Source organism: Stomoxys calcitrans, chromosome 5 (assembly GCF_963082655.1).
Source record: "Stomoxys calcitrans chromosome 5, idStoCalc2.1, whole genome shotgun sequence".
Taxonomy (NCBI): domain Eukaryota; kingdom Metazoa; phylum Arthropoda; class Insecta; order Diptera; family Muscidae; genus Stomoxys; species Stomoxys calcitrans.
In genome coordinates this window covers 75,075,095-75,102,090 of record NC_081556.1, presented here as the reverse complement: position 1 = coordinate 75,102,090, position 26,996 = coordinate 75,075,095, and the positions used below count along the sequence as shown (strand labels likewise).

Sequence of the window (26,996 nt, the reverse complement as noted above, 5' to 3'; positions counted from 1 at the left end):
AAGCGGGCTAAATACTTGACCCGAAAATTGGATATCAAAGGGTGTTTCAAGGGAGTGGGCGGCCACAGAGTGACTTGGTCCTGAAAATATAAATCAGAATGGTGTTCTACTCTAAAATAACTTTTATTTGAGCCACATATTGCAATGGTCACAAAATACGTCCTATTTGTAGGTTGTTATGGGTGTGGGGTGACCTCCCAAACAGTTTTGGATGTCAGATTTGTATTCTACTCTTTAATCCCTTTTATTGGATATGGTCAATATATATATATATATATATATATATATATATATATATCCAATTTAGGGGTGTTTTGGGAGCTGGGGAATTACTTGGTCCCACAATTGCATATCAGATTCGTATTCTACTCTTATATATATATATATATATATATATATATATATATATATATATATATATATATATATATATATTTGGTGAGTTTTTGGGAGTGGACGGCTCCCCTAGGCACTCTACCCGAAATTTGGATATCGCATTTTTGTTTTTAGGTTACTATAACAGGGCACCAAAAATTTTACCTCAAACGCATCTCCGCGATTTGGCGTTTCGGAAAATTATGGTATATATGCTTCAAAGAGTGTAGTGGCCACCTCCGATTGTTGCATATTTCGTCGCAATCGGGTAGCTAATGTAGCATTTTGAGCTCGAGATCTTACATCTTGGCTCAGTGCTTAGTTGTTAAACCTAAAACAACAAAAATGTTATAAAAGACAACAGACAATAAAATTTTATTCATTGTAAATGTAGATATGTGGGTACATGGTATATCTCATGGAAGTAGCATTCAACTATGTATAATTAAATATTTATATGTTAGAAAAAATACAACAAAATATTTAATATTTTTTTTCACACTGATATATTGTCACATTTATAAGAATAGATTTCTAAGCTAATATTTTAGTAGCAAACATCCTTTTTTATACTTACCACCATACGATGGGGGTATACTAATCTAGACATTCCTTTTGTAACACCTCGAAATATTGATCTAGGTCCCCATAAAGTATATATATTCTTGATGGTCTCGAAATTCTGATTGGAACTGGCCATGCCCGTCTGTCCGTCTGTCGAAATGACGATAGCGGCAGAACGCGTGGAGCTAGCCGCTTTATGCACAGATACTTTATATTGATGTAGGTCGTTGTGAATTGCTAATGGGCCACATCGGTTCTGATTTGGATAAGGTTCCCATATAAACCTATCTCCCGATTTGACTTCTTGAGCCCCTGGAGGCCGCAATTTTCAGGTTTGATTTGGCTAAAAATTTGCACATAGTGTTCTGTTATGACTCCCAACAACGAAGTCAAGTACGGTTTAAATCGGTCAATAACCTGATATAGATCCCATATAATCCGATCTCCCGATTTGATTTCTTGAGCCCCTGAAAGCCGCAATTTTTATCCGATTTGATTGAAATTTTGTACATGGTGATCTGTTATGACTTCCAACAACTATGCAAAGTACGTTCCAAATCGATCAAAGATTTGACATAGCTCCCATATAAACCGATCTCTCGATTTTACAATACTTCTCGAGCCCCTGGAAGCCTCAATTTTCATCCGATTTGGCTGAAATTTTGCACATAGTATTCTGTTATGACTCACAACAATTTCGCCAAGGTCCAATTCTGTCTATAACTAGATGTAGCTCCCATATTTAAGCAGAATCCATGATGTTGGGTTCTCAAGATTGGGCCCGGCCGAACTTAGCACGCTTTTACTTGTTTTAAAATACTTCATTTAACTCCCTTTTTTTGTTTTGATCAATACGGGGGTTATGTGCCCAATATATATCTTATTATTGGATTCTAATAGGAAACTATGAATGGGAAGGGGAAAAAGGGAGTATTTACCAACTTTTTGTTTTTGTATTGCATAATAGGTGTTGGCTTCTTCAAATGTTCTTACTGTGGAAATTCTTTTGTGCGGCATAGTATATCCAAATATTACCATATCTGGACCACGTCTGGCAAATATATGAAGGGTATAATAAAAGCACTGTACTAAATTTCAGAGAAACCGAATAAAAAATGCGCCTCTTATTGCTTACGACCAGAAATCCGGTGATTGGTCTATATGACAATTATATCCAAACATGGTCCGATCCGGACCATAGTCGCAGCAGCTTTTTGTCCTCATTAACTTGAATCGGGCGATCGGTCTTTATAGCAAGTATTACAAAGTCAGTCTTATACATTAAGAATAACAACTAACAATAATTGTTAGATCATTTCCTATGTCAATGCCAGGCTAACAGACCCCGGCACTTCAATGGGGACACAATACCAGACTTGAACCGACTTTAGGGGGTGATATGCAGAACAATTGGAGTTAATAGTGGCATGGGACGGATTAATATGTGCACCCACTTTTTAACCTAACTTAACCAGCACAATGTTTAAAATTTCCAACATATCAGTGAAATCATTAAATACGTAGCTTTGGGTTAGGACTTCTAATAACTGTGCCAAAAATGGTTCAAATCGACTCATAACCTGATATAGCTGCCATAAAAACCGATCTGAAATCTTGACTTCTTGAACCTCCAGAGGGCATAATTATTATCCAATATGGCTGAAATTTTGTACAACGGCTTCTCCCATGACCTTCAACATACATGTCAAATATGATCCGAATCGGTCTTTAGTCTGATATAGCTCCCATCTCTCTATATTATTATTTTTTGAGCCCCTAACGGGCGAATTGGCTGAAATTTAACACAATGACTTCTGCTACGGTCTTCAACATTAAATTCAATTATGGTCCAAATCGGACCATAAGTTAATATTGCTCCAATATTATACCAATTATTTTTTTTTGTCCTTTTTTTTGCCTTAAAATACAATATATACCGGGAAAAGAACTCGACAAATGTGATCTATGGTGGAGGGTATATAAGATTCGGCCCGGCCGAACTTAGCACGCTTTTACTTGTTTTTTTTTTTTTTTTTTTTTTGTCTAGCCAAACAACTTTGTGTCTGTATATGATGACAAATGTTTGACTCACGCTCACTTATTTTCGCATTACATATGCGAAAATATAATATTCATCAACACAATATAATTTTGATCAATGCACAACTTATACTATTAAATAACCATTTAATTCGTACAACTAAAGACATGGCATGCAATTAACACCTTGTTTAAAAAGTTTTTTCGATCAAATTTAGATTTATATTTTTTCTGTGTATCTACACTTTGGTATTTACCCAATTTACCGGGCATATACATTTTGTGTCTACATTTTCAAGTCGAATGCGTGTTATTATTTTTTAAATTTTCATTTGTGTAAGCGTACCTATAAATGACCCATATTTCAGTGAAAAACATGGCAACTCTTTATATCTTTGTACATAATAAATTTGGCATACAACTGCCACAAGTGTTTTCGAAGACAATGAAGTTCACACAAAACTACGTAATGAGCCAATGAATAATGACATTCTTTTTTTCGAGTTTAGGTATATTTTTCCACTCACCTAAGAGCTAGCAGAAAGGCCAAAATAAGTAAAACAGCAAGTCAGACAATTCGTAAGAAAAGGTAACAAAATGAAATCACAACAGAAACAAACAAAAAACGAAAAGCAAAGCATCCCGACACGAGAAACACTGATACGCACCACGGTGCCAGATTTTTTTTTAGAGAGATCCCCAAAATTCCCCCATAAATCCCCAATTAAAATGGATTTTCTCCTAATAAAGTCTCCAAAAGAAAAAGATTTACTGATTAATGATTTTTTTAAAAAGAATTATGTTTTATGCCCACAACCAAAAGATTGGAGATGTCAAATTGTTAGAAGTCGCAACAAAACACTACATGCATTTCAGCCCAATCAGATAAAAATTTCCGCTTCTAGGGACTCAGAAACCAAGTCGAAAGACGACTTAAAATGGCCCAACATTTCAAGGAGATAGGCTCAATCGTTCCACCAGACGGACGAGGGAACGGATCAAGAATATATATACTTTATAGGGTCGCAGGTAAATACTTCGATGTGTAACAAACGGCATGATATATTGGATGTCGCGCCCTTAGCGAACCTTGAATGGTTGGAAACATTTCCAGCTTTGGTACGATGGTCTCAAGCCTATATCTCCTGAAGGACTAAGACCTATCTATATCATAATCATGTCAAAGTTCCCATCGCGGGAGATGCGTTTCTGCAGTATACACCAGCGTAGGTGAATATGCTTTCTATTAAATCACTAAACTAAACACAAGAAAAATGTTTATACTCAAAAAAATTATGGTGATGGAATTTCTTTTAGAAAATCCCCAATTTTTACTTTTTTCCCACAAAAAATTCCGGTACCCCAAATGAGAAAAATTTTTCACCGATCACGAAAAAAATACTCTGTTTGGGGAAATTTTCCCTAATCTGACAACGTTGATACACACACTCATTCTCTTTCTCTCTCTCTCTGTACAGCAGATACACTGTCAAGCAAACCGGGAACTAAAGCACTCGGCAATTTGAACAGAAACAGAGGGCCGCTTTTGTTAGTTGTGACTGAGAGGTGGTTGTGTTATCATATGTGGCGCGCGCAAAGCTTTACGTTCGTGTCGGGGGAGGGAAATCGGAAATAAACTCTGCTTTTTCAGCAGTTTTCATTCAACAAATGTGCTGGCACTACAGTACACAAATAATTGTGAGAAAATATTTTTCTTCGAGTGTCGTTAAAATCGAATTGTCACAAAAATTAAAACTCGAACACTCGATAGACGGAATTGAGATTATCGATTAAACAAGAACCGCACAACGCACATAACTATATCCGGCCGCCTTCGCTTGTTCGTTTTCACATACACATTTAAACTCTTGGGAAAGTTTGAAATCGTTTCTAGTGTGAGTGCTAAACCGCGACGTGCTTTATATTATAAGTAAATGCAAATCGCTGCAGCAGTTACTGCAAATTTTTATAAAAACTCAAAACGGCATTTTCACAGCATCCTCGTCAGAATGGACTACTTGCAGAGTCTGTACAATCGTATCATGGGCCTTAGTAGCCAGGAGTATGGTTCCTTCAGCTCCAATGACTCGCTGTAAGTTTTGGTTGCAAATATGCCCCAACATCATTTTTGCGTTGGCAAAGCTTTACGCAGCAAATGATGTAATAACAGCACAGCAAAGCAACAAAAGAATCTTTTTTCGGCTTTTGTTTTTTAAATGTTTTTTTTTTGTTTGTTTTGCCTTTCCTTTGTGCGTTTTCCGTTTTTATTTCATTGTGCGTCTGTAACCTTTTTTTAGACCACGCAAAGTTGTTGCCTTTGGTAATGTGCTGCTTGACCAGACAGCCCACTTGGCGGATACACAGCTATTGGAGCGATACAAACTGTCTCTGAATGCCAGAGGTGAATTGGATGTTGCGACCTTAACAAAGGTAACAGATGAGGCTACACTAGACAAGTAAGTGATAATGTGCCCTGAAGTTGCCTTACACGAGTCCAGTAGGATTTACTTCGGTTCTTTGCAGTGATAGTCGTGATCCCCATTTGGGCGGCTCAGCTTTAAACACCGTACGTATTCTCAAACGTTTGGGCACAGAACCAATGTTTTTTGGAGCTGTCGGTGAGGATAAACATTCCGAAACAGTAGAAGACTTGCTGAAGAGAGATGGCGTGGAATGCATGTAAGTAACCAAACCCCCTAAAAGTTTATTGTCGAACTTTAAATAATATTGAATTATATAAAAATGAAAGTGTTGTGCTTTGAATGTTTGTTTGTTTGTATGTTACCTATAAACTCAAAAGAGGCTGAACCGATTTTAATTAAATGTTCACAGATGGTAGAGCTTAACGGCCCAATGGATAAAGTGTAGCTCATTTTTTAATTTCCGAAGGGGGAGCAGACCCTCTACCTTACTATAATTTTCAAAAATGCTAGATCTCGGAGCTGGGTGGACCAATTTAAGCGAAATTTCGTTTGCACGCTTATAGTAATCCAAAAAGAGGAAATTGGTATACAACTTTGGGGTAAAATAATCTGGGGGAACACCCCACCCCAAAACCCACCCAAAGGGACATGTTTACCAATAAGGACAATATGGGTACCAAATGAAAGGTATTAAAAAGTAAAGTACGAGCTTTAGGAAACAATTTGACTCCAAGTTTCGGGGAACCTATTTCACCACCAACAAACGCCCTATTATGACATGTTTTCCGAATGGAGCAATATGCAATAAACTCAAACTTATTTAAAATACCTTTGTTTTTTACCCACGACCATAGGATGGGGGTATACTAATTTCGACATTCCGTTTGAAACATCTAGGAATATTCGTCTAAGACCACATAAAGTATATATATTCTTGGTCGTCATGACATTTTATGTCGATCTACTCTTGTCCGTCCGTCTGCCTGTCGTAAATATGCTTACTTTCGAAGGAGTAAAGCTAGGCACTCGAAATTTTGCACAAATACTTATTAGTGTATGTCAGTTGGGATTGTTAATGGGCCATATGGGCCCATATTTTGATATTGCTGCCATATAAACCGATCTTGGATCTTAACTTCTTGAGCCACTAGAGGGCTCAATTCTTATCCGATTTGGCTGACATTTTGCGTGAGGTGTTTCCTTTTGACTTTCAATAACTTCGCTTATGGTTCAAATCGGTCTATAACCTGATACAGCTAGCATATAAACTGATCTGGGATCTTGACTTCTTGAGCCTCTATTACATCCGATTTGTCTGAAATTTTGCAAAAAGTGTTTTGTTTTGTCAATAAAAAAATATGCCAAGAACGGTCTAAATCGGTTCATAACCTGTTATAGCTCCCATATAAACCGATCTCCCTTTTATAATTTTTAAGCCTCTAGAGGACGCAATTATTATCCGATTTGGCTGAAATTTTGTACAACTCCTTCTCTCATGACCTGCAACATACGCATCAAATATGGTTTGAATCGTTCATAGGCTGATACCGCTTCCATATAAACCTGATCTCCTGATTTTACTTCTTCAGCTCCTAAAGGGAGCAATTTTTATCCGAATTGGCTGAAGTTTTACACAACGACTTCTATTATGGTCTTCAACATTCTTTTCATTTGTGGTCCGCATCGGACCATAACTTGATATGGCTCCAATAGCATTGTAATTTTTATACCCTCCACCATAGGATGGGGGCATACTAATTTCGTCATTATGTTTGTAACTCCTCGAAATATTCGTCTCAGACCCCATGAAGTATATATATTCTTGATCGTCATGACATTTTATGTCGATCTAGCCATGTCCGTCCGTCTGTCTGTCGAAAGCACGCTGACTTTCTTATGGGTGTAGGTCGGTTGGGATTGTAAATGGGGCATATCGGTCCATATCTTGATATAGCTGCCATATAAACCGATCTTGGTCTTGACTTCTTGAGCCAATAGTGGGCGTAATTGTAGTTCGATTTGACCGAAATTTGGCACAATGTGTATTGGTATCACTTCCAACATCTGTGCTAAGTATGGTTGAAATCGGCTCATAACCTGATATAGCTGTCATATAAACCGATCTGGGAAGACCCCAGAAGTTAAGACAACTTCTTGAGCCTCTAGAACGCGCAATTCTTATCCGATTTGGCTGACATTTTGCACGAGATGTTTTGTTATGATTTTCAACAACTGTGCCAAGTATGGATAAAATCGGTGCATAACCTGATATAGCTGTCATATAATCCGATCTGGGGTTTTGACTTCTTAAGCCTTTAGAGAGCGCAAATCCTCTCCGATTTCGCTGAAATTTTGCATGACGTGTTTCGTTATGACTTTCAATAACTGTGCGATTTATGGTTCAAATCGATTCATAACCTGATATAGCTGCCATATAAACCGATCTGGGATCTTGACTTCTTGGGCCTGTATAGGGCGCAATTATTATCTGATTTGGTTGAAATTTGTACAACATGACCTTTAACATACGTGTCAAATATAGTCTGAATCAGTCTATAGCCTAATACAGCTCCCCTATAAAACGATCTCCCTATTTTACTTTTTGAGCCCCTGAAGGGCGCAATTCGATTTGGCTGAAATTTTACACAATGACTTCTACTATGGTCTCCAACATTCATTTCATTGTGGTCCGAATCTGACCATAACTTAATATAGCTCCAATAGCATAGCAATTATTTTCTTTTATCTCTTCCTTTACTTTGTTTGCCTAAAAAGAGACACCGGGAAAAGAACTCGACAAATGCGATCCATGGTGGCTTTTACTTGTTATCCATTATTCTTTGTTTGACTAAAAAGAGATACCAGGCAAATAACTTCACAAATGCGATCCATGGTGGAGGGTATATAAGAACTTAGCACGACTTTACATATTTGTCCTAAGAATAAATTGAAAGATGGGCTATAGATATTAATGTACATAATTTCTTTTTAGGCCGATCTTCAAATTTAATTTCATATTTTCATTTGCTTTCTATGCAATGTTATGCACTATAGCTGGATCGAAGTATTTCTTAGGTTAGGTTAGGTAAGAGTGGCAGTCCTTTATAGACTCACTTAGACAATTTGAAGACCATTGTGATACCACAGTAGCGATGGACCAAGGCTTCTGGCGGGAATCGAATCCACGACCCCTGCACTGGTAATCCAAGCACGCTACCAACTCGGCTACCGGGGCGCCAAGTATTTTTAATATTATAATAATTTTTTCTTATGTGATTGATTAAGATGACAAGAATGTGTGGGAGAGATCCAAATTTCTGAATTCATGTAGTTAGTCGGTCGAATTGTAAGGCTTTAACCATGTCCTTTGGCAACGCTACCAGTATCAGTTAAACGATTTATGGTGCGAAACACAAACATCTTTTTCAATTTGAGTTGTATGATTGTGCCAACTATAGCCGAAGATGTTCAGATTTTTCAGTCAAATATAACACAATCTCACATTACGCTGGAACTCCGTCACGAATAACTTTCTTTTTTGGAAAAAGGATATGATTTTGGTTGCTTGTAAGCAATATAATGCAAATTCAAATTTTGCCCATGAACATTCCACTAAGTGCAGTCCGATTCAAGTTTAAGCTTAATGATAAGGGATTCCTTTTCATAGCCGAGTCCGAACGGCGTGCCGCAGTGTGACACCTCTTTGGAGAGAAGTTTTCAATGTTGCCAGCATTAGGAAGGAAAAACCACCGCTGAAAGTTTTTTCTGATACGGTGGCCTCCTAAACAATATAATAAGCTGTCATAACAAAAAATATGATCTAGCTGTCATTTTTGGTTTCATAGATATAGCACCGTGAACTTGGTTACACTTCGTGTCAGCTACCTTTTAGAGGAACAAAGCTGCCATATAAACTGAATTCTCTGTTCAATTTATCTGTACACAATTATTTCGATAATCAAGCTGTAAAAATCTGGATAATCTCTGAATGATGTTATGTTGTTCATATTTTTTATAGCTAAGTTTCCAATTATTACTCTGACAGCGACTGTATTAGTAAAAATATGCTTAAACCATTTGCTTCCATTTCTATCTTAAACCATATTGCAGGTTTAAATGCCAAACCATATCGCAGCAAATGGAATGGAAAGAAAGATATTTAAGACATTGTCAACTGACAATAAAATTGTCAGTTGTGTGACACACAGTTGGACATTCTTAACGGATTTCGCATTTCTTTTGTTTCGGATATGAGCATCAGCAAATATTTTCATAGGTGTGATATCATTTCAAAGTAGACGTAGCGTAAATTCTAGCAAATTAGCAATTGTTTATATAAGTACGAGTAGTACATTGTTTTGGGCTTGAATTAAGAGATAAAAATTTTCCTAATGAGTTGATAAAAATTAGTCATACACAAACATTTCAATCATACCAACTAAAGTGCAAATTTTTGACGTATGGTGAGGTATTATAAGCTAGAATTCCTCAACTTTGGTTTTAGTCCAAAAAACTTGAAAAGAGTTTTAGATAAGCATTTGTTCGAAATTAAGTAGAAGAATATAAATCAACCAACTCATAAAAAGTGAAGTTGCGATGTCCTCTAATATAAAATGTTATTAAAATGATAAGGAACTTTTTTTATAGCCAAGTCCGAACGGCGTGTCGGAGGCAACACCTCTTTGTGGAGAAGTTTTGTTATGGCTTCCATGCCATTTTCATGTCCATATATCTCACAAATTTCGCCAGCATTAGTTATCCCCTACTACAACTGCCGAAAATGTTTCTGAATTTCTTGGTGGAATTCGAGTTAAGGCGCATCATATGCGTACACGTCAAAATAAGCACTTGATTCGCTTCTTCGAAGATAATCCTTGTTACATCCACCATCATAGGATGGGCGGAATAATTTAGTCATTCCGTTTATAATACATCGAAATATTGATCTACATCCGCATAAAGTAAGTTGTTGTTGTAGTAGGCTCTTATGGGAGAGCAAGCTCGTTCCGGTCCATAGAACCGATCGCCGCTGAAACTTGGTGGCCATTGGTTATTTAAAGACGCCAATAACTCGCCTTGTCATATCGAGCATCATAGGCACTCAGTATTTTAGCAAAAGGCGGTGCCGCCCGGCCTCTCACTGAGACTCTCCACTCGATATCCTGATTGTCTGCGGTCGCAATTGCACTTACTCCGTATACAGAGCATTCCACTATCTGCAACCTGTGGACGCGCCCGGTAGCTGTAAGTAGAGCTTCTCGTGATGACGATGAACGCCATAAAAAACTGAATTAAAGAGTTCGTACAAAATGTTTCCAAAAAAGCTATTGACACTTCATCCGAAAGATGCACAGAAACATGTGTATACCATGGGAGTCTTTAGTTGCATTGACAAAAAATCTATCAATACAACATCCGAGCACATGCTTTGGAAAAGGAACAGCTGGCAGGCAGGGTGACGAAATTGGTTAGTGTCGTATTTATTCCCTACACCACCACTGTGGTACAGGGTATTATAGATTTGTGCATTTGTTTCTAACGCCAAGAAGGAGAAGAGCTAGACCCACCGATAAGTATAAAGATCGGCTTAGAATCACTTCCTGATTCGATTTCACTATGTCCGTCCGTCTGTCTGTTTGTCTGTCCATGTGTTGTTGTAATCAAGGTACAGTCCCATTTTTTGTCAGATTATCACAAAATTTTGCATAAGTCTCTGCAAGGACGAACACTATTGATTTTGAAAAGAAATCGGTTCAGGTTTAGATATAGCTCCCATATATATTTTCCATCCGATGTGCCCTTTAAAAGCTGTAGAATCCACAATTTTGGTCCTGTTTTAAGACTGTAGAAGGCATAATTTGGGTCTGATCTTTTCCAAATTTGACATGAAGTCCTTTTTTTGACGTCCTAGTATGTGTGCAAAATTTTATTAGAATCGGATCAGATTTATATATAGCTCCCATAAATATCTTTCATCCAATATGCCCTTTTAAAACTGTAGTAGCCACAATTTTGGTCCCATACTTGCAGAATTTTGCAGGAGATGTTTTATTTGACGTCGCACTACATGCAAAAAGTTTTATCAAAATCGAACCAGATTTAGGTAAAGTTCACATATATACTTTTTGTGCGTTTCGACTTTTTAGGCTGTAGAAGCCACAATTTTCGTACCATCGCAAGAAAATCGTAGAAGGTTCTATTCGATATTTCAATAGGTTTGCAAAATTAAGGTCGGACTTAATTTGGATATAAGTGCTATATATTAAAAGTATTACGTAGACTCGTTTTATCATAAAGGCGTATTCGCAATGAATTCGATATAACGTACGGATCTTGAAATAGAAAGTATCCGATAAGAAAATATTATGAGGAAATATTATGGTTGGTGTTGTAGTACCTTCGAGCTTTAATTTTCCATCGCAAAAATATTCTTTGATCATTAAGCTCGTCTCCCAAGAGAAATAAACAATTAAGAGCGTGCTAAGTTCGGCCGGGACGAACCTAGGGAACTCGACAACATGAATTTGCAAATATATGGGAGCTATATCCGGTTATAGACCGATTTTGATTCTAAATCGGACGAACATGTATAGGAGAGCTATATCCGAATCTAAACCGAATTCAGAAAGATAAACAGACAGACAGAAGGACGGACAGATAGAAGGACGGTCATAGCTTAATCGAATCAGAAAATATGCTTATTAATAGGTCTTTCTCTGTGTGTCCGCACTAGCAGTTAGAAGGAGTTCCACTTTAGGTTCTCATTTCTTTGAGTACCTGTCTGATTTAACGGATGTGAACATTCACAAGTTACTGGGCTTTTTAAAGCGATCTGAATGGTTCAACGGTAGGAACCAGAAGGCATCTTCCTTCTTCTGTTCCTATGGTATCACAATGGACGAAAACGTCTATAGCTGCCATATAAACCGATCGGGATCTTGACTTCTTGAGCCGCTAGTGGGCACAATTCTTATCCGATTTGGCATGAGATATTTTATTATGACTTCCAACAACTGTACTGAGTTTGGTTGAAATCGGTCCATAACCCGATATAGCTGATATATAAACCGATCTGGGGTCTTGACTTCTTGAGCCACTAGAGGGCGCAATTATCATCCGAGTTGACTGAAATTTTGTACAACGTCTTCTCTCATGACCTTTAACATACGTGTCGAATATGGCATGAATCGGTTTGTAGCCTAATACAGCTCCCCTATAAACCGATCTCGCTATTTTACTTCTTCAGCCCCTAAAGTGCGCAACTCTTACTATTGGGTTGCCCAAAAAGTAATTGCGGATTGTTTTAAAAGAGAGTAAATGCATTATTAATAAAACTTAGAATGAACTTTAATCAAATATCCTTTTTTTACACTTTTTTTCTAAAGCAAGCTAAAAGTAACAGCTGATAACTGACAGAAGAAAGAATGCAATTACAGAGTCACAAGCTGTGAGAAAATTTGTCAAAGCCGACTATATAAAAAATCCGCAATTACTTTTTGGGCAACCAATAGATTTTCTACTATGGTCTCCAATATTCAGTTCAATTATGGTCCGAAATGAACCATAACTTGATATTGTTCCAATAACATAGCAGTTCTTTTCTTTATCCTTTGTTTGCCAAAAAAGAGCTCGACAAATGCGATCCATGGTGGATGGTATATAAGATTTGGCCCGGCCGAACTTAGCACGCTTTTTCTTGTTATCATCTAGCCATTTCCGTCCGTCTGACGAAATCACCATAGCCGTCGAACGAATAAAGATATCCACAGATACTTCTTATTGGTGTAGTTCGTTGGGGATAGAAAGTGTGCCATATCGGTTCAGATTTGAATGGGAGTTATACGACTTGACTTCTTAGGCCCCTAAAAACCACATGGTCAATTCATAGTAGTCATTTAATTGAATTCTTTTAAAAAAAACTTTGCTGATATTAAGGGAACTGTCTTTGTGCCGGATTGTAATTTGAAAAAAAAACTTGGATGACAGATAATCCCAATCAAGTCGTTATTGTTTTTCCAATAAATTTCCACATTTCCACATTATGTAAATATAGCCGCGGAACAAAGTGTTTTTACATGTAGCTGGGCTACCCCCAGATTTAAGATTTATAATCTGCCCTATCACGTTTACAAATATTGAGGGAAACTTATCTGTTTGATGTGGGTGTTTGGATACTTGAATGAAATTGTTATGGTAGCTGACTTGTGAAACAAAGAAAATTAACTGACATCTGTCGCGCAAGCACACTACGTTAAGAATATGTAGAGATAGCTCCGATAAGCTGCCATATAGTTTTAAATTACTACCCGATTAAAAATGCAGGTGAAAAAACCTTTATCTTGATAGAACCGATTGATAATATGTAGAAGTAACGTAGATTCTATACAAAAAGGGTTCCAAACTAGAAAACCAGGGGGCTTTGGGGTGTACTACGAAGAACTAGAGCTGGTCATATCGAGAAGGTTATCCGACCACTGTAGTGTGTATTGAGCGTAGATCCTTGCAATTAAAAAAGAAGTGGAATGGCTAAGAAATAATATCATGCCGACGATTGGCATAAATATCTTCTCAGACAGCCAGACAGTCATTGAATCGCTGGGAAATGTATTTCTGAACTCAAAACCGCGCTCGAAAGCCGCAGATCTCTGAAAATTCACTTGTTTTATGTGTTGGGTCACAAAGATGTCCCAGGGAAACTGAAATCTGTGGGTATGTCTCTAGCGACATGTAAGCTAGGTCTCAGAATTTGTTGAGTTAAGTAGGTCTGTCAGTAGGTCAACGGCTGCGTTGGTTAGGTCATGTTGTCAGAATGGATGAAGAAGCTCCAGCAAAGAAGTCTTTTGAAGGCAAACACGGTGGTACACGCAAACCGGGAAGACCAAAAACCCGATGGAAAGATCAAGTTGTGGGAGACACCTCGAAACTAGGTGTCAGAGATTTTAGAATGAGCGCAGAAGATCAAGGCGCTTGGAACGCTATTCTACGTTCGGCTAGTGGAACAAATATTCTGTCATAGCCAATTAAAGTAAGTAAGTAAGTCTGTAGGTTTTCGGGAGGAGATCAATTTCTTCAGATGCAATAGGTGGCGTTCGTCGTTCTCCAAGGACCAGATTCACCGCATCTGCTAACGTGCCTGCATGAATGTAGTCTTGATCCGCTTGATATGCCGCATGATCTAGAGATTTTCTTTTGTAGCTCTGAATCTGTGGCTCTGGATCCACCTTATGGCTTCTGGTAGGGACCATCCATGATAATTTGGATGGTCCCTGCGATAACAGTCCAGAAGGTATTGCTTAGACAGCATATAGTTGTGTCTTTGCATGGTTAGTATCTTTGTCTTCTAGGGGAGGTGGTCCACGTGAGAACTGAGAAGACAGCCCGTCGCAGTTCGAAGAGCGACATTCTGATAGATATGTATATTCTATTATTCCATAGTATGTCACATAGCTGACGATACTACATAACTTGCCACAGACCGGTTTCTTTGTCAACTGTTGATACCGTGATCGTAGATTAAACATTGCTGAAGATGTCACTCCGCTTTGGGTAGCACCCTGTTTCACTCTACGGGGTTTCGAGTTCTCATCTCTAAATTCCACAAACGACTGGTCACCACACAGATTATTCGTGTCCCAGCATTTCAGGCCTGGCTGGAAGAACGTGTTGGTGATGTCCTTAAGTAGTTTGTGTCGAATGCGTTCGATAATCCAGAGCCACGAGGATCGTGCTATAACATGGCCTGGGCTGATTGAAGTCACGGCAAATGTGTGCGGTGATGGCATGCAAAACAGTTTTTGTGCTATGCAGTCTTTGAAATTAATGCTGATGCTTGGTGAATGGAGTAGTTCCTCAGGCATCTTTGCTATCGGTGAGTGAAGGGAGATCGGTCTGTACGACTTCCATTTGCTGGGATCCTTTTTAAACATTAATAACGGGATCACTCTGCCCATTCCATAGACATCGGGTACTATAAGAGTGTTCAATAACATTGTAGCCACATTTGCATGTAGAGGTGGGGATCTTATGAGTGAGCAAGCTCGTAGGACCGATCGCAGCGGAAACGTTATGGCAAATGTCATTTAAAAGTGGCAATAACACGCCTTGTCATATGGAGCATTATAGGCACTCAGTATTTAAGCAAGAGCTGGTGCCGCCCGACCTCTCATTGAGACTCTCCACTTGATACCTCCAATTGTCCGCTGCAGTTGCAGCTACACCGTTTAGATTATTCCACTATGCGCAACCTGTGGACGCGCCCAGTACCTCACTACTAAGCTTCTCGTGATAACGAAGAACACCACACAGATTAGAGCACAAAGTTCCACCCTGTGTGGTGCTCATAGTTTACCTGTGCCGGGCTCAAACACAGGTTGAGAATTTGTGATGGCTGTCTATCGGCTGGAATACCACGGATACGACGTATAGCCTTTCTCCTAGCCTTATAACCTAAGGTAAATTGTGTTCCAGCCTCATATTCCGCTTATGTACGTTGACTACACTGCTCATTTCCAGATTCAGCTCGCTGATTCTGGGTCTAATGGGGTCAGTGCAATGTATCGCATCACTCTCGTCTGCGAGTACCACTGCCTACGTTGAGCAATTGGGCGTTATTTAGTGCGGGTTGTGAACACTCGAAGATTATGAGGACCTATTAAGACTTGAAGAGGTCTACAGTTTTGCGGTCGCGGGCTGACTCCCAGTTTTTGTCCCCATCATGAAAGGCTATTGTCTGATCAGAAAAAATACTGGCAGACTGAAGGTTCCAAGTAACGACTTCTGCAAGAACTGTGAGGACGTCGAGGAAGAAGGGTCTATAGAACATCTACTGTGTGTGTTTGCCGTTTTAACAGGCAGAAGAAGTTCCACTTAAAGTTTTCATTTCTTTGAGAACTTATCTGATATGACTTCCAACAATTGAGCTAAGTATGGTTCAAATCGGTTCATAATATGATTTAGCTGTCATATAAACCGATCTCCCGATTAAACTAAATTTGCTCTAGAGGGCTCAATTATTATCTGATTTGGCTTAAATTTTGCACATATCGTTTTGGTATGACTTCCAACTACTTCCAAGTATGGTCTAAATCGTTTGATAACCTGGTATAGCTGTCATATAAACTGATCACTCAATTTGAGTTTCTGACCCTCCGGAGGTGGCAATTCTTATCCGATTTGGCTGACATTTTGGAGGTGGTGTTTTACTATGACTTCTAGTCATGACAAGTACGGCCCATATCGATCAATAACTTGATATAACTCATATATATTTGAAAAAGACATTCAAAGAACTTGACAAATACAATCCATGGTGGAGGGTATATAAGATTCGGCCCGGTCAAACTGAGCACGCTTTTACTTGTTTTGGTTAAGGGGAATTGGACAGTCATCTATGAAGTAAAATAAGAATCAATCAGCGATCAAAATTTGAAACAGATTATCATGTCTGTTAGTAAATAGGAAATTAAGTTTAACAAGTAAAAACGTGCTAAGTTCGGCCAGCCGAATCTCTTTTCCCGTCATCTCTTCTTAGGCGAAAAAAAGGATAAAAGAAAAGATATGCTCTGCTATTAGAGCGATATCATGAAAGGGTCCGGTTTGGACCACAATTAAATTATATGTTGGAGACCTGTGTAAAATGTCAGCCAATTCGAATAAAAATTGCGTCCTTTGGGGGCCCAAGAAGTAAAATAGAGAGATGCATTTATATGGGAGCTGCGTCAGGCTATAGACCGATTCAGACTATAACAAACACGTATGTGGATGGTCATGAGAGGATCCGTCGTACAAAATTTCAGGCAAATCGGATAATAATTGCGACCTCAAGAGGCTCAAGAAGTCAAGTCCCCAGATCGGTTTATATGGCAGCTATATCAGGTTATTGACCGATTTGAACCATACTTAGCACAGTTGTTGGAAATCATAGCGAAATACATCGTGCCAAATTTCATTTTAATCGGATAAGAATTGAGCCCTCTAGAGGCTCAAGAAGTTAAGATTTAATATCGGTTTATATGGCACCTATATCAGGTTATTGACCGATTTAAACCATACTTAGCACAGTTGTTGGAAATCTAGCGAAACACATCGTCCAAATTTCATTTTAATCGGATAAGAATTGTGCCCTTTATAGGCTCAAGAAATCAAGACCGAAGATCGGTTTATTTGGCAACTATATCAGGTTATGAACCGATTTGAACCATACTTGACACAGTTGTTGGATGTCATAACAAAAACGTCGTGCGAAGTTTCATTCCAATCGCATAAGAATTGAGCCCTCTAGAGACTCAAGAAATCGAGACCCAAGTTCGGTTTATATGGCAGCTATATCAAAACATGGACCGATATGGTCCATTTGCAATCCCAACCGACCTACACTACTAAGAAGAATTTGTGACAAATTTCAAGCGGCTAGCTTTACTCCTTCGAATGCTAGCGTGCTTTCGACAGACGGACGGACGGACATGGCTAGATCGATATAAAATGTCACGACGATCAAGAATTTATTTACTTTATGGGGTCTCAGACGAATATTTCGAGTAGTTACAAACAGAATGACGAAATTAGTATACCCCCAGCCTATGGTGGAGGTTATACAAACAGCATCTTTTGTTGTTCTTTGGCTTGTTTTCATTGCTAAAACCCTACGAATAAGGAAAAATCTTAAATTTTGAGAAAATTTGTTTTCAGTGTACCACACCATCCCCACGTATAATTTATGCAATAAAATTTACATGGCTTATCAGTTGATGCATGAAGTAACAACAAGCTTCATGGCTTTATTGTTTTGCACTCTGAAGGTGAAAAAGAATAAAAATTAAATGCCGACAAACAACCCACAGCCGAGCATCAACAACAATAACTACTCAACAAACTATTTACTCATAATTGTAGAAATTATAAGAAATAGGTTTACTTTAAGTATATCGTTCTGGTTTTAATACCCTCCACCGTAGGATGGGGGTACACTAATTTCGTCATTCCGTTTGTAACACCTCGAAATATTGATCTAAGACCCCATTAAGTATATATATTCCTGATCGTCATGACATTTTAAGTCGACCTTAGTCCGTCTGTCGAAGGAGTAAAGCTAGCCGCTTGAAATTTTGCACAAATACTTCTTATAAGTGTAGGTCGGTTGGGATTGGTCCATATCGGATCATGTTTTGATATAGCTGCCATATAAACCGATCTTAGATCTTGACTTCTTGAGCCTCTAGAGGGCGCAATTCTTATCCTATTGGGCTAAAATTTTGCATAAAGTGTTTTGTTGTGATTTCCAACAACTGCGCTATTTAGGGTTTAAATCGGTTCATAACCTGATATAGCTGTCATATAAACCGATCTGGGGTCTTGACTTCTTGAGCCTCTAGAGAACGCAATTCTTATTCGATTTGGCTGAATTTTTAAACAACGGCTTCTTCTATGTCCTTCAACATAAGTGTCAGATATGGTCTGAATCGGTCTACAGCTCCTATTAAAACCGACCTCCCAAATTTACTTCTTGAGTACCTAGAGGACTAAGTTCTTATTCGATTTGGCTGAAATTTTTCACAATGACTTCTACTAAGGTCTCCAATATTTAATTCAATTATGGTCGGAATCGCACCATAACTTGATATAGCTCCAATAGCATAGCAATTCTTTTCTTTTATCCTTTGTTTGCCTAAAAACAGATACCGGGAAAAGAACTCGACAAATGCGATCCATGGTGGAGGGTAAATAGGATTCGGTCCGACCGAACTTAGCACGCTTTTACTAGTTATACCCTCCACCATATAAGTCGATCTAGCCATGTCGGTCCGCCTGTCCGTCCATTCGTCTGTCTGTCGAAAGCACTCTAACTTTCGTAGGTGTAAAGCTAGGTGCTTGAAATTTTGCACAAGTACTTTCTATTAGTGTAGGTCAGTTGGGATTGTAAATGGGCCAAATTGGTTCATGTTTTGATATAGCTGCCATATAAACCGATTTAGGATCTTGACTTCTTGAGCCTCTAAAGGGGGCAATTCTTGTCCGATTTGGCTGTAATTGTGCACGGGGTGTTTTGGTATCACTTCCAAGAACTGTGCCAAGTATGGTTCAAATCGGTTCATAACCTGATATAGCTGCTATATAAACCGATTTGGGGTCTTGACTTCTTCAGCTTATAGAGGGCGCATTTCTTATCCGATTTGCACAAGGTATTCTTTTATGACTTCCAAAAACTGTGCGAAGTATGGTTTAAATCGGTTAATCACCTGATATAGCTGTTTTATAAACCGATCATGGGTCTTGACTTCTTCAGCTTTAAGAGGGTGCAATTCTCATCAGATTTGGCAGAAATTTTGTACAACGACTTCTCCCATGACCCTTAACATACGTGTCCAATATGGTCTGATACAGCTCCCATATAAACCAATCTCCCGATTTTGTTGCTTGAGCCCCTACAAGGCGCAATTCTTAACCAAATGGACTGATATATAACACAATGACTTCTACAATGTTCAGTATTCAATTCATTTATGGTCCGAATCGGACTATAACTTGATATAGCTCCAATACCATAACAGTTCTTATTCATTATTCTTTGTAAGGAAGTCGGCAAACGCTTTTCATGGTGTAGGGTACATAAGGTTCGGCCCGGCCGAACTTAGCACGCTCTTACTTGTTTATTATAATCACGACAATGACTTTAATTTTCTACTTAACTGATTTCTCTGTTTGTGTTTATTTTTTCTTTCTAACCCGCACATGAAACCTGCTCTTGACCTTTCATAGTAACTACAGACTACAAAAGGTGCCCGATACACCCACAGGCCGTTGCATTTGCCTAGTACACAAAGATGAATCGGCGTTATATGCCAACATTGGAGCATCATCGAAATTCTCAGAAGACTTTTTGAGACAAATTGAACAGGAGGAGAAGGCGTTCTTCTTGCGCAATGCCGGCAACAAACAGATCTTTTACATCGAGGGCTTCTTTGTGCCCCATCGCGAGGAGGTGCTCACATATGTGGTGCGTAACTACATACGCGGTCGCCGGCGGCTGGCCTTGAATCTCAGTGCAACATATATCGTGAAGAAGAACTACCATCACATTCTCTATCTGGCCAGCAATGCCTTTTTCCTATTTGGCAATAATGATGAATTCGAGACATTCCGTGAATGTTGGGGTGCCAAGAGTATCGACGACATGGCCGTGGAGCTTTTGAAACAGAGCGAGACGCCCAAAATCCTAGTGATGACCCATGGTGGCAAGGGTGTGACGTTGATAACAAATTACCAAGACGAACTGTCGCCACCGGCTGAGGTGACCTTTGAGAATTTCAATGTACCTCGCGTCAATAACATAGTCGATACCACTGGCTGTGGAGATGCTTTTGTGGCTGCTTTCCTTCATGCCTGGCTGGAGAAACGTTCTTTGAGTGAGTGTGTGCGGGTCGCCAGTGATGTTGCTGCCAAAGTGGCCACTCAAGTAGGCTGTAATTTGCCCTGAAATTAAGGCTGTTCATCATGTTGAATGTATACGCGATTCCTGAAGAATTCTTTAAACTATTTTAATTTATTTTTATTATTTTAAAACTATTGCATTCTGCCTTGAAACACACACACAAACTCATGCTTATACTCGTATTATGCATCGTCCCTTGGCGATTCTTATTATTAATCTCAGAGCAATGTTCATTGTTTTAATTTTTTACATGGTTTTATTCGAGCCCAGTAGCAATTATATAAATTTAAAAATAAAAAAAGTTCTTTATATTTTATGAAGAAATTAAAAATTTGTTTAAAATTGGGCACACCACTTTTCAATTGAAATGGTTCCGGCAGTAAGTAATGGAAGCGTATCAATGGAGGCATATCAAAATACAATTGCCATGACTGGGTCATGCTGTCAGTATAATCTTACATGTCCAGCTAAAAGCTGATTTGAATATGAATCTCAAAACACCGAATCAAACACCAATTAGGGAAAGACATTTTTAAACATACTGCCAGGAGGCTATCAAAGAACGCTTGTTCCACCAGCCTAACGTGGAATACATTTAAATGTGCCTCGATATTCTGCACATCTTCTTCAATTTCTAAACCTTATATCGAGATGTTCTTTTCCAATTGGTCTTTCCATCGGAGATTTGGTTGTTGTTGTAGCCACATTTGCATGTGGAGGTAGCGATCCTCGTCCAGCTCATATCGATGAGTAAACTTGTCCCGGTCTGTAGAACCGATCACCGCGGAAAGATGATGGCTATTGATTATTTAAAGGCGCCAATAACTCGCCAGCCGGTGCCGCTCGGCCTCACACTGAGACTCTCAGCATAATATCGATGATAGTCCGCGCACTCAGTATTTAACCAAGAGTCTGTGCCGCTCGGCCTCACACTAAGACTCTCCGCTCAATATCGCGACTGTAATTGAAGCTACTTCGTATACGGAGCATACCACTATCCGTTACCTGTGGACCCACCCGATAGCTCGCAGCTAAGCTTCTCATGACTGCGATGGTCGGACCTCAAGATTCCACCTTGTGTGGCGCTCACAGCTATCCCGGGTTCAGGCAGCAAGTGGAACACGAAGTAAATGGAAGCTTATCAAAATGCGATTGCCTTGGCTAGGTCATGCTGTCAGTGGTAATAGACATGTCCAGTTAAAAACTCATTTGAATATGAACCTGAAAACATCGAAAACAAAAATACCAAGTGGGGAAAGACATTTTTAAATTACTTACTTAGTTAGCAATCACAGAAAGTTTGTTTCTCTAGCCAAACTTGGAATAGATTTCAATGTGCCTCGACTTTCTGCGCACCTTCTTCGTTTTCTGAACCTAACTTCTACACTTGGTCGATCCATCAGAGTTTTGGTCTTCCCCTTATCCGTCTGCCAGGGGATTTATTTTCAAAGGACTTATTACCTGAGGCATCTTCATTCATTTCACTCAATACATTTCGAAATTAGGTGCTTGAAATTCGAGAGGATCAAGGCTCTTGGGAATATTTTCTCAGTTCGGCTAGAACATCCAACGGTTATTTTGATGATATGTTTGAAATAAATGCATGGTGGACATTCGAAAATAATTAAACCAACGTTTATTACTAAGTTTTTCTACGCTGACGATGTTATATTACTTCTATGCGGAAGAGATCCAAATCAGCTATGCAGAAAGGCCAAAAGTATCTTGAAGATGATATACGTATGGGCTATCCTAGGGGCCTTAATGTTAACCCAGAGAAGGCTGAAATCGGTCTGGATCAATATGGCGCAACACGTTTTCTCAACAGAATCGGTATCTGACAACCTCAAATAATTAAGAGTGATCTTGGAGGCCACCGTAGCGCAGAGGTTTGCATGTCCACCTATGACGCTGAACGCCTGGATTCGAATCCTTGCGAGACCATCGGAAAAAATTTTCAGCGGTGGTTTTCCCCTCCTAATGCTGGCAACATTTGTGAGGTACTATGCCATGTAAAAGATCTCTCCAAAGAGGTATCGCACTGCGGCACGCCGTTCGGACTCGGCTATAAAAAGAAGGCCCCTTATCATTGAGCCTAAACTTGAATCGGACTACACTCATTGATATGTGAGAAGTTTGCCCCTGTTCCTTACTGGAATGTTGATGTGAAAATTTGCATTTGATCTTGGACAGGAAACTGAACTAGAAGTGTCACATGCGGGAGCGCATCGAAAAGGTGCACAGATGTTGGACACTACGTGGATAGGCCGTAGGCTCCAAATGGAGCCTGATTCCGATGATAATCTACTGGTTCATCAGGAACATGATTAGACCAGAACTTACTTACGCCTCAGTAGTTTGGTCAACTGCGATGTAGAAAAAGTGCAACATAAGGATGATACAACAGATTCAAAGATCATGTTGTCTTAGCATAGGCGGGGATATGAGGGCGACGCCCACTAGATATATTTTAAATATCCAACCCATATACATACCTATTAAGTGTGAGGCAGCCACCACGGCTATGAGACTTAAGGCGACGGGAGAATGGATAGATAATAGGAGTAGGTCCACCAATGCGGCTTAATCGAGGCGTCGATAGGAAACCTGGAAGGAATGGAAGAGGTTTCAAATACCTAAGATCACACGAGGTCGAGTGCATTGGCATTGCGGCACAGTTTTGGATTGGCGGAACTCTGGTTTTGCCATATGGAATATCATGCTACACAGATGGATCAAAGCTAGAGAACAGAGTGGGTCTGAGGGTCGACATTGAAAACCCAGGGACAGAGATCTGTTTCCAACTACATGACCATAGTACGGTCCCATATTAACCAAGACGGTAACGTCACAAACGGTTTTAGAGTGTAAGAAAGAGATTAATGCCTTCTCTGTGGCAGGGGACGAACGCGTAACAGTTGGTAGGATGACAAAAATTCTATCGGGGAGATCCGAATTGTGATAAGACGAGGTTTTTACTGAAAGGAAGCAAGAAGGAGGTCAGTATAGCATTTGGTATTCTAATGAGGCATAAGACTAGGTTAGTTTAGGACAGGTTGAAAAGAGGGTGCGGATATTAATCAGCCCTATGCCACTATGGACATATACCTAAGCCAGCAAGTGTGCGCTCTAACTACAAAAAGTAATCTCAAAAAAGAAAATCGAAGTCAGGAATTCCTTGTTACAAAATCCTTAATTGTTTTTCATACCACGCCCCTAAGTTGGCTCAAGTCTGGTATTGCGTCCCCATCTAATAACAGATATCTGTTAGCTGCGGAAGCGGGGCAATGGCATAGGAAATGTTCCAAAAACTCATAGCATCCTCATCACATGCTATCACTTGCAGCATAAGTGAGCTCGTAGTCCTACATGTCCGGTTATGATACCGAAATATATACTGACCGCCTGCTTACTTCCTTTTAGCAATAGCGTCGTCTTCTCACAATCTGCATTACCCCACTGGATTTTCGCCGTTTCGCACCGTGTTAAATGCGTGTTCGTAGTCCACGCCCTTAACTCGGACTGCGTTAACCCGAAAGGCTTCGGTTTTATTGACGGCAGTCAACTGGCCATCGCTGCCAATTCGTCTGCTTTTTCACTCTCCATGATTCCGCTATGGCTCAGCTCCCAAACGATGCGGATCATGCCATCCTCAGAGAAGCCGTTAATCTCCTTCTAACACTTCAATATAGTTCGTGACCTTACCGTTCTGGTTGTTAATACGCTGATGGCGAATCGCAAACATCTTCCATTTCTTTCAGATTTCCTATAGTTGCCTCGATTATACCGCAATGGTATGACCTGCTCCTATCCTCTATCCATTCTTCCATCGCCTTAAGTCTTATAGCTGCAGTGGCTACCTGACACTTAATCTGTATGTCTATGGGTCGGATATCTAGAAAAGATTCCAGTGCCCTAGTGGGCGTGGTCTTCATCGCTGCGCCTATGTCAAGATATGTTCTTTGAACCTGTTGTGTGGTCCTAATTATTGAGGCGTAATTAAATATTGGTCTAATCACGCTCGAGCCTACGGCTTTATTGGTACGCTCCTGAATGTGACACTTCCAATTCTGTTTCCTATTCAAGACCACTCCTAAGTATTTGACCTTGTCAGATGTCGAAATCGTTCTATTGGTCCCAGAGATGGCCTGTCAGAAACAGTGACGTATATGACATACATTTCCGACGTATATTACATACGTCGAAAACGTGGTAAACCTAGCCAAAAAACTAGGTTTCTGCCAGAAAAAAAAAAATTCGAACGAAAATATGTCGAATTTTTGATCTGATTAACTAAAAATTTTGGCATAAGTAATTTTTTCCTCCTGGAGACGAACAATATTGAAATTGGAAAAAATCGGTTCAGAATTAGAAAAAGCTACCGTAGGTTTACACGATTTTTACCAATATTGCAATAATGTGGTCATTTGTTAACCGATCTTCACGAATTGTGGCACACGCAAAATCCCTCGCTAAATCCCTCTGGCTGTTGCGAGTTATTGGGTGGTTGCAACATTTTTATTTATTAATTATTTCTTATCCTTTTGCAAAATTATTTGTTTCTCCCGCTTTAATTTGCTTTTGACAACTTGACATTATTGCGAAATTTTTTTACATATAAACTCTTCTATATACAACAAATAAGTGACATAATATTTGTTAAAAATCAAACTATTACACTGAGTTATTAAGGTTTATGACGTTTGCGACTTTTTCTACGTTTTATACAAGTATACGACGTTTTCGACTTTTACAACTTTTTGACAGTCGGAAACCTAAAAAATCGTCTTACGGACCATCTCTGATTGGTCCATTTTCGTCTTCCTCGTGAACAGCAGATTTCAGTCTTCTTCGGATTAACATTGGGACCTCTAGATCTAGCCCAGTCGTATGCTATGTGCAAGACTTTTTCGACCTTCTGCATAGCTTTTTCGGATCCTTACCCTTTAGAAGTCTTAAAACATCGTCTGCGTAGCAGACGGGTTCAAATCCCTCCTCAATCAGAATCCGTAAAAGGTTATTTATGGTGGTCACCCATAGGAGTGGCGATAAATTGCTGCACTGTGGCGTGCCCCGTGCCACCTTCTCCCTTATACATGCGCCATGAGACTCACAATTTATCCATCTATTCTTTAGCATGTGGTAAATCCAGTTTCTAGGACCCGGTCCACCCGGTAGTGGTCTAAGGATTGGATCAGTGTGTTGGTCCGCACATTGTTAAAAGCCCCCTCGATGTCAATGCATACCGCCAATGTGTACATTTAGGCATGGAAGAATTCTTTAATTTTTTGCACAATCTCGTGCAGGGCAGCCTTCACCGATCTTCCCCTGACATAGGCGTGCTCTTTGTCCTTGACCATTTCGCTAGATGTCGTACTCTTTATCATGGTATTCACGATACGTTCCATGGTTTTGAGTAGAAAGGACATAAAGGCTTATAGGTATCTAGGCCTTTTGTGTCGCATAACTTGCTTTTCCGGGATTGGGTACAAATACCATCCTTGCCTCTGCCAGGCTTTCGGAGTACATGCACGCTGTGAATGTGCTATTTTTCGCAGTAACGGTACAGCAAATGATAGCATCATACGTCGCGGTTAACAGACACCGGCTGTTAGTTGTGGATACAATACCAAACATGAACCACCTTAAGGGCGGGATATGGAGAACAATTAAGACTTTTGTAGCACTCAAAAAATTCGAGACTTAAATTTTGTTAAGGTTCGTACAACACGCCGATTTCTAGCGTAGGTTAATAAGTATCACACCTAATTGTACAATAAGTATTTTTACATGGTACATTGCAAGCCTAAAGAACTAGTTTCTAATCTAATAGGTGTCACTTATGGAGCCTATGAAATATTAAACGGAGAACTGTCGAACAGATGGCAGTAACAATAAACAAAAATTAATTTGTGGACTTTAGAATTTTCGATATAAATTTTTTTTTACATACACAGTACGTATGTTAAAAAACGTAAATAAAAAAAATTGCATGATTGAAAATTCAAACTTTGATATGGTACGATAGAGCACTTTTAAATTTGACATTAACTAACGTAAAGAAATTTTTGTTGAACAATGGTTTTAGTTTCGACGAACAATTTAAAAATGAAACTGAAACATTAGTATTTTCAGTTTGGAATGATTGTTGTTATGATATAAATTAA

The 26,996-nt window shown here is 39.3% G+C and overlaps 1 protein-coding gene across 1 annotated transcript; it reads left to right on the top strand.

The window, feature by feature from the left end:
• The first annotated feature begins 4,521 nt into the window (after positions 1–4,521).
• Positions 4,522–21,126, top strand: LOC106085228 (uncharacterized). The gene is made up of 4 exons (XM_013249356.2): positions 4,522–5,071; positions 5,277–5,435; positions 5,503–5,658; positions 20,157–21,126. Exons 1-4 carry the CDS (start codon positions 4,914–4,916, stop codon positions 20,872–20,874), a joined length of 1,191 nt encoding a protein of 396 aa, XP_013104810.2. The 5' UTR covers positions 4,522–4,913; the 3' UTR covers positions 20,875–21,126.
• Positions 21,127–26,996: the final 5,870 nt, after the last annotated feature.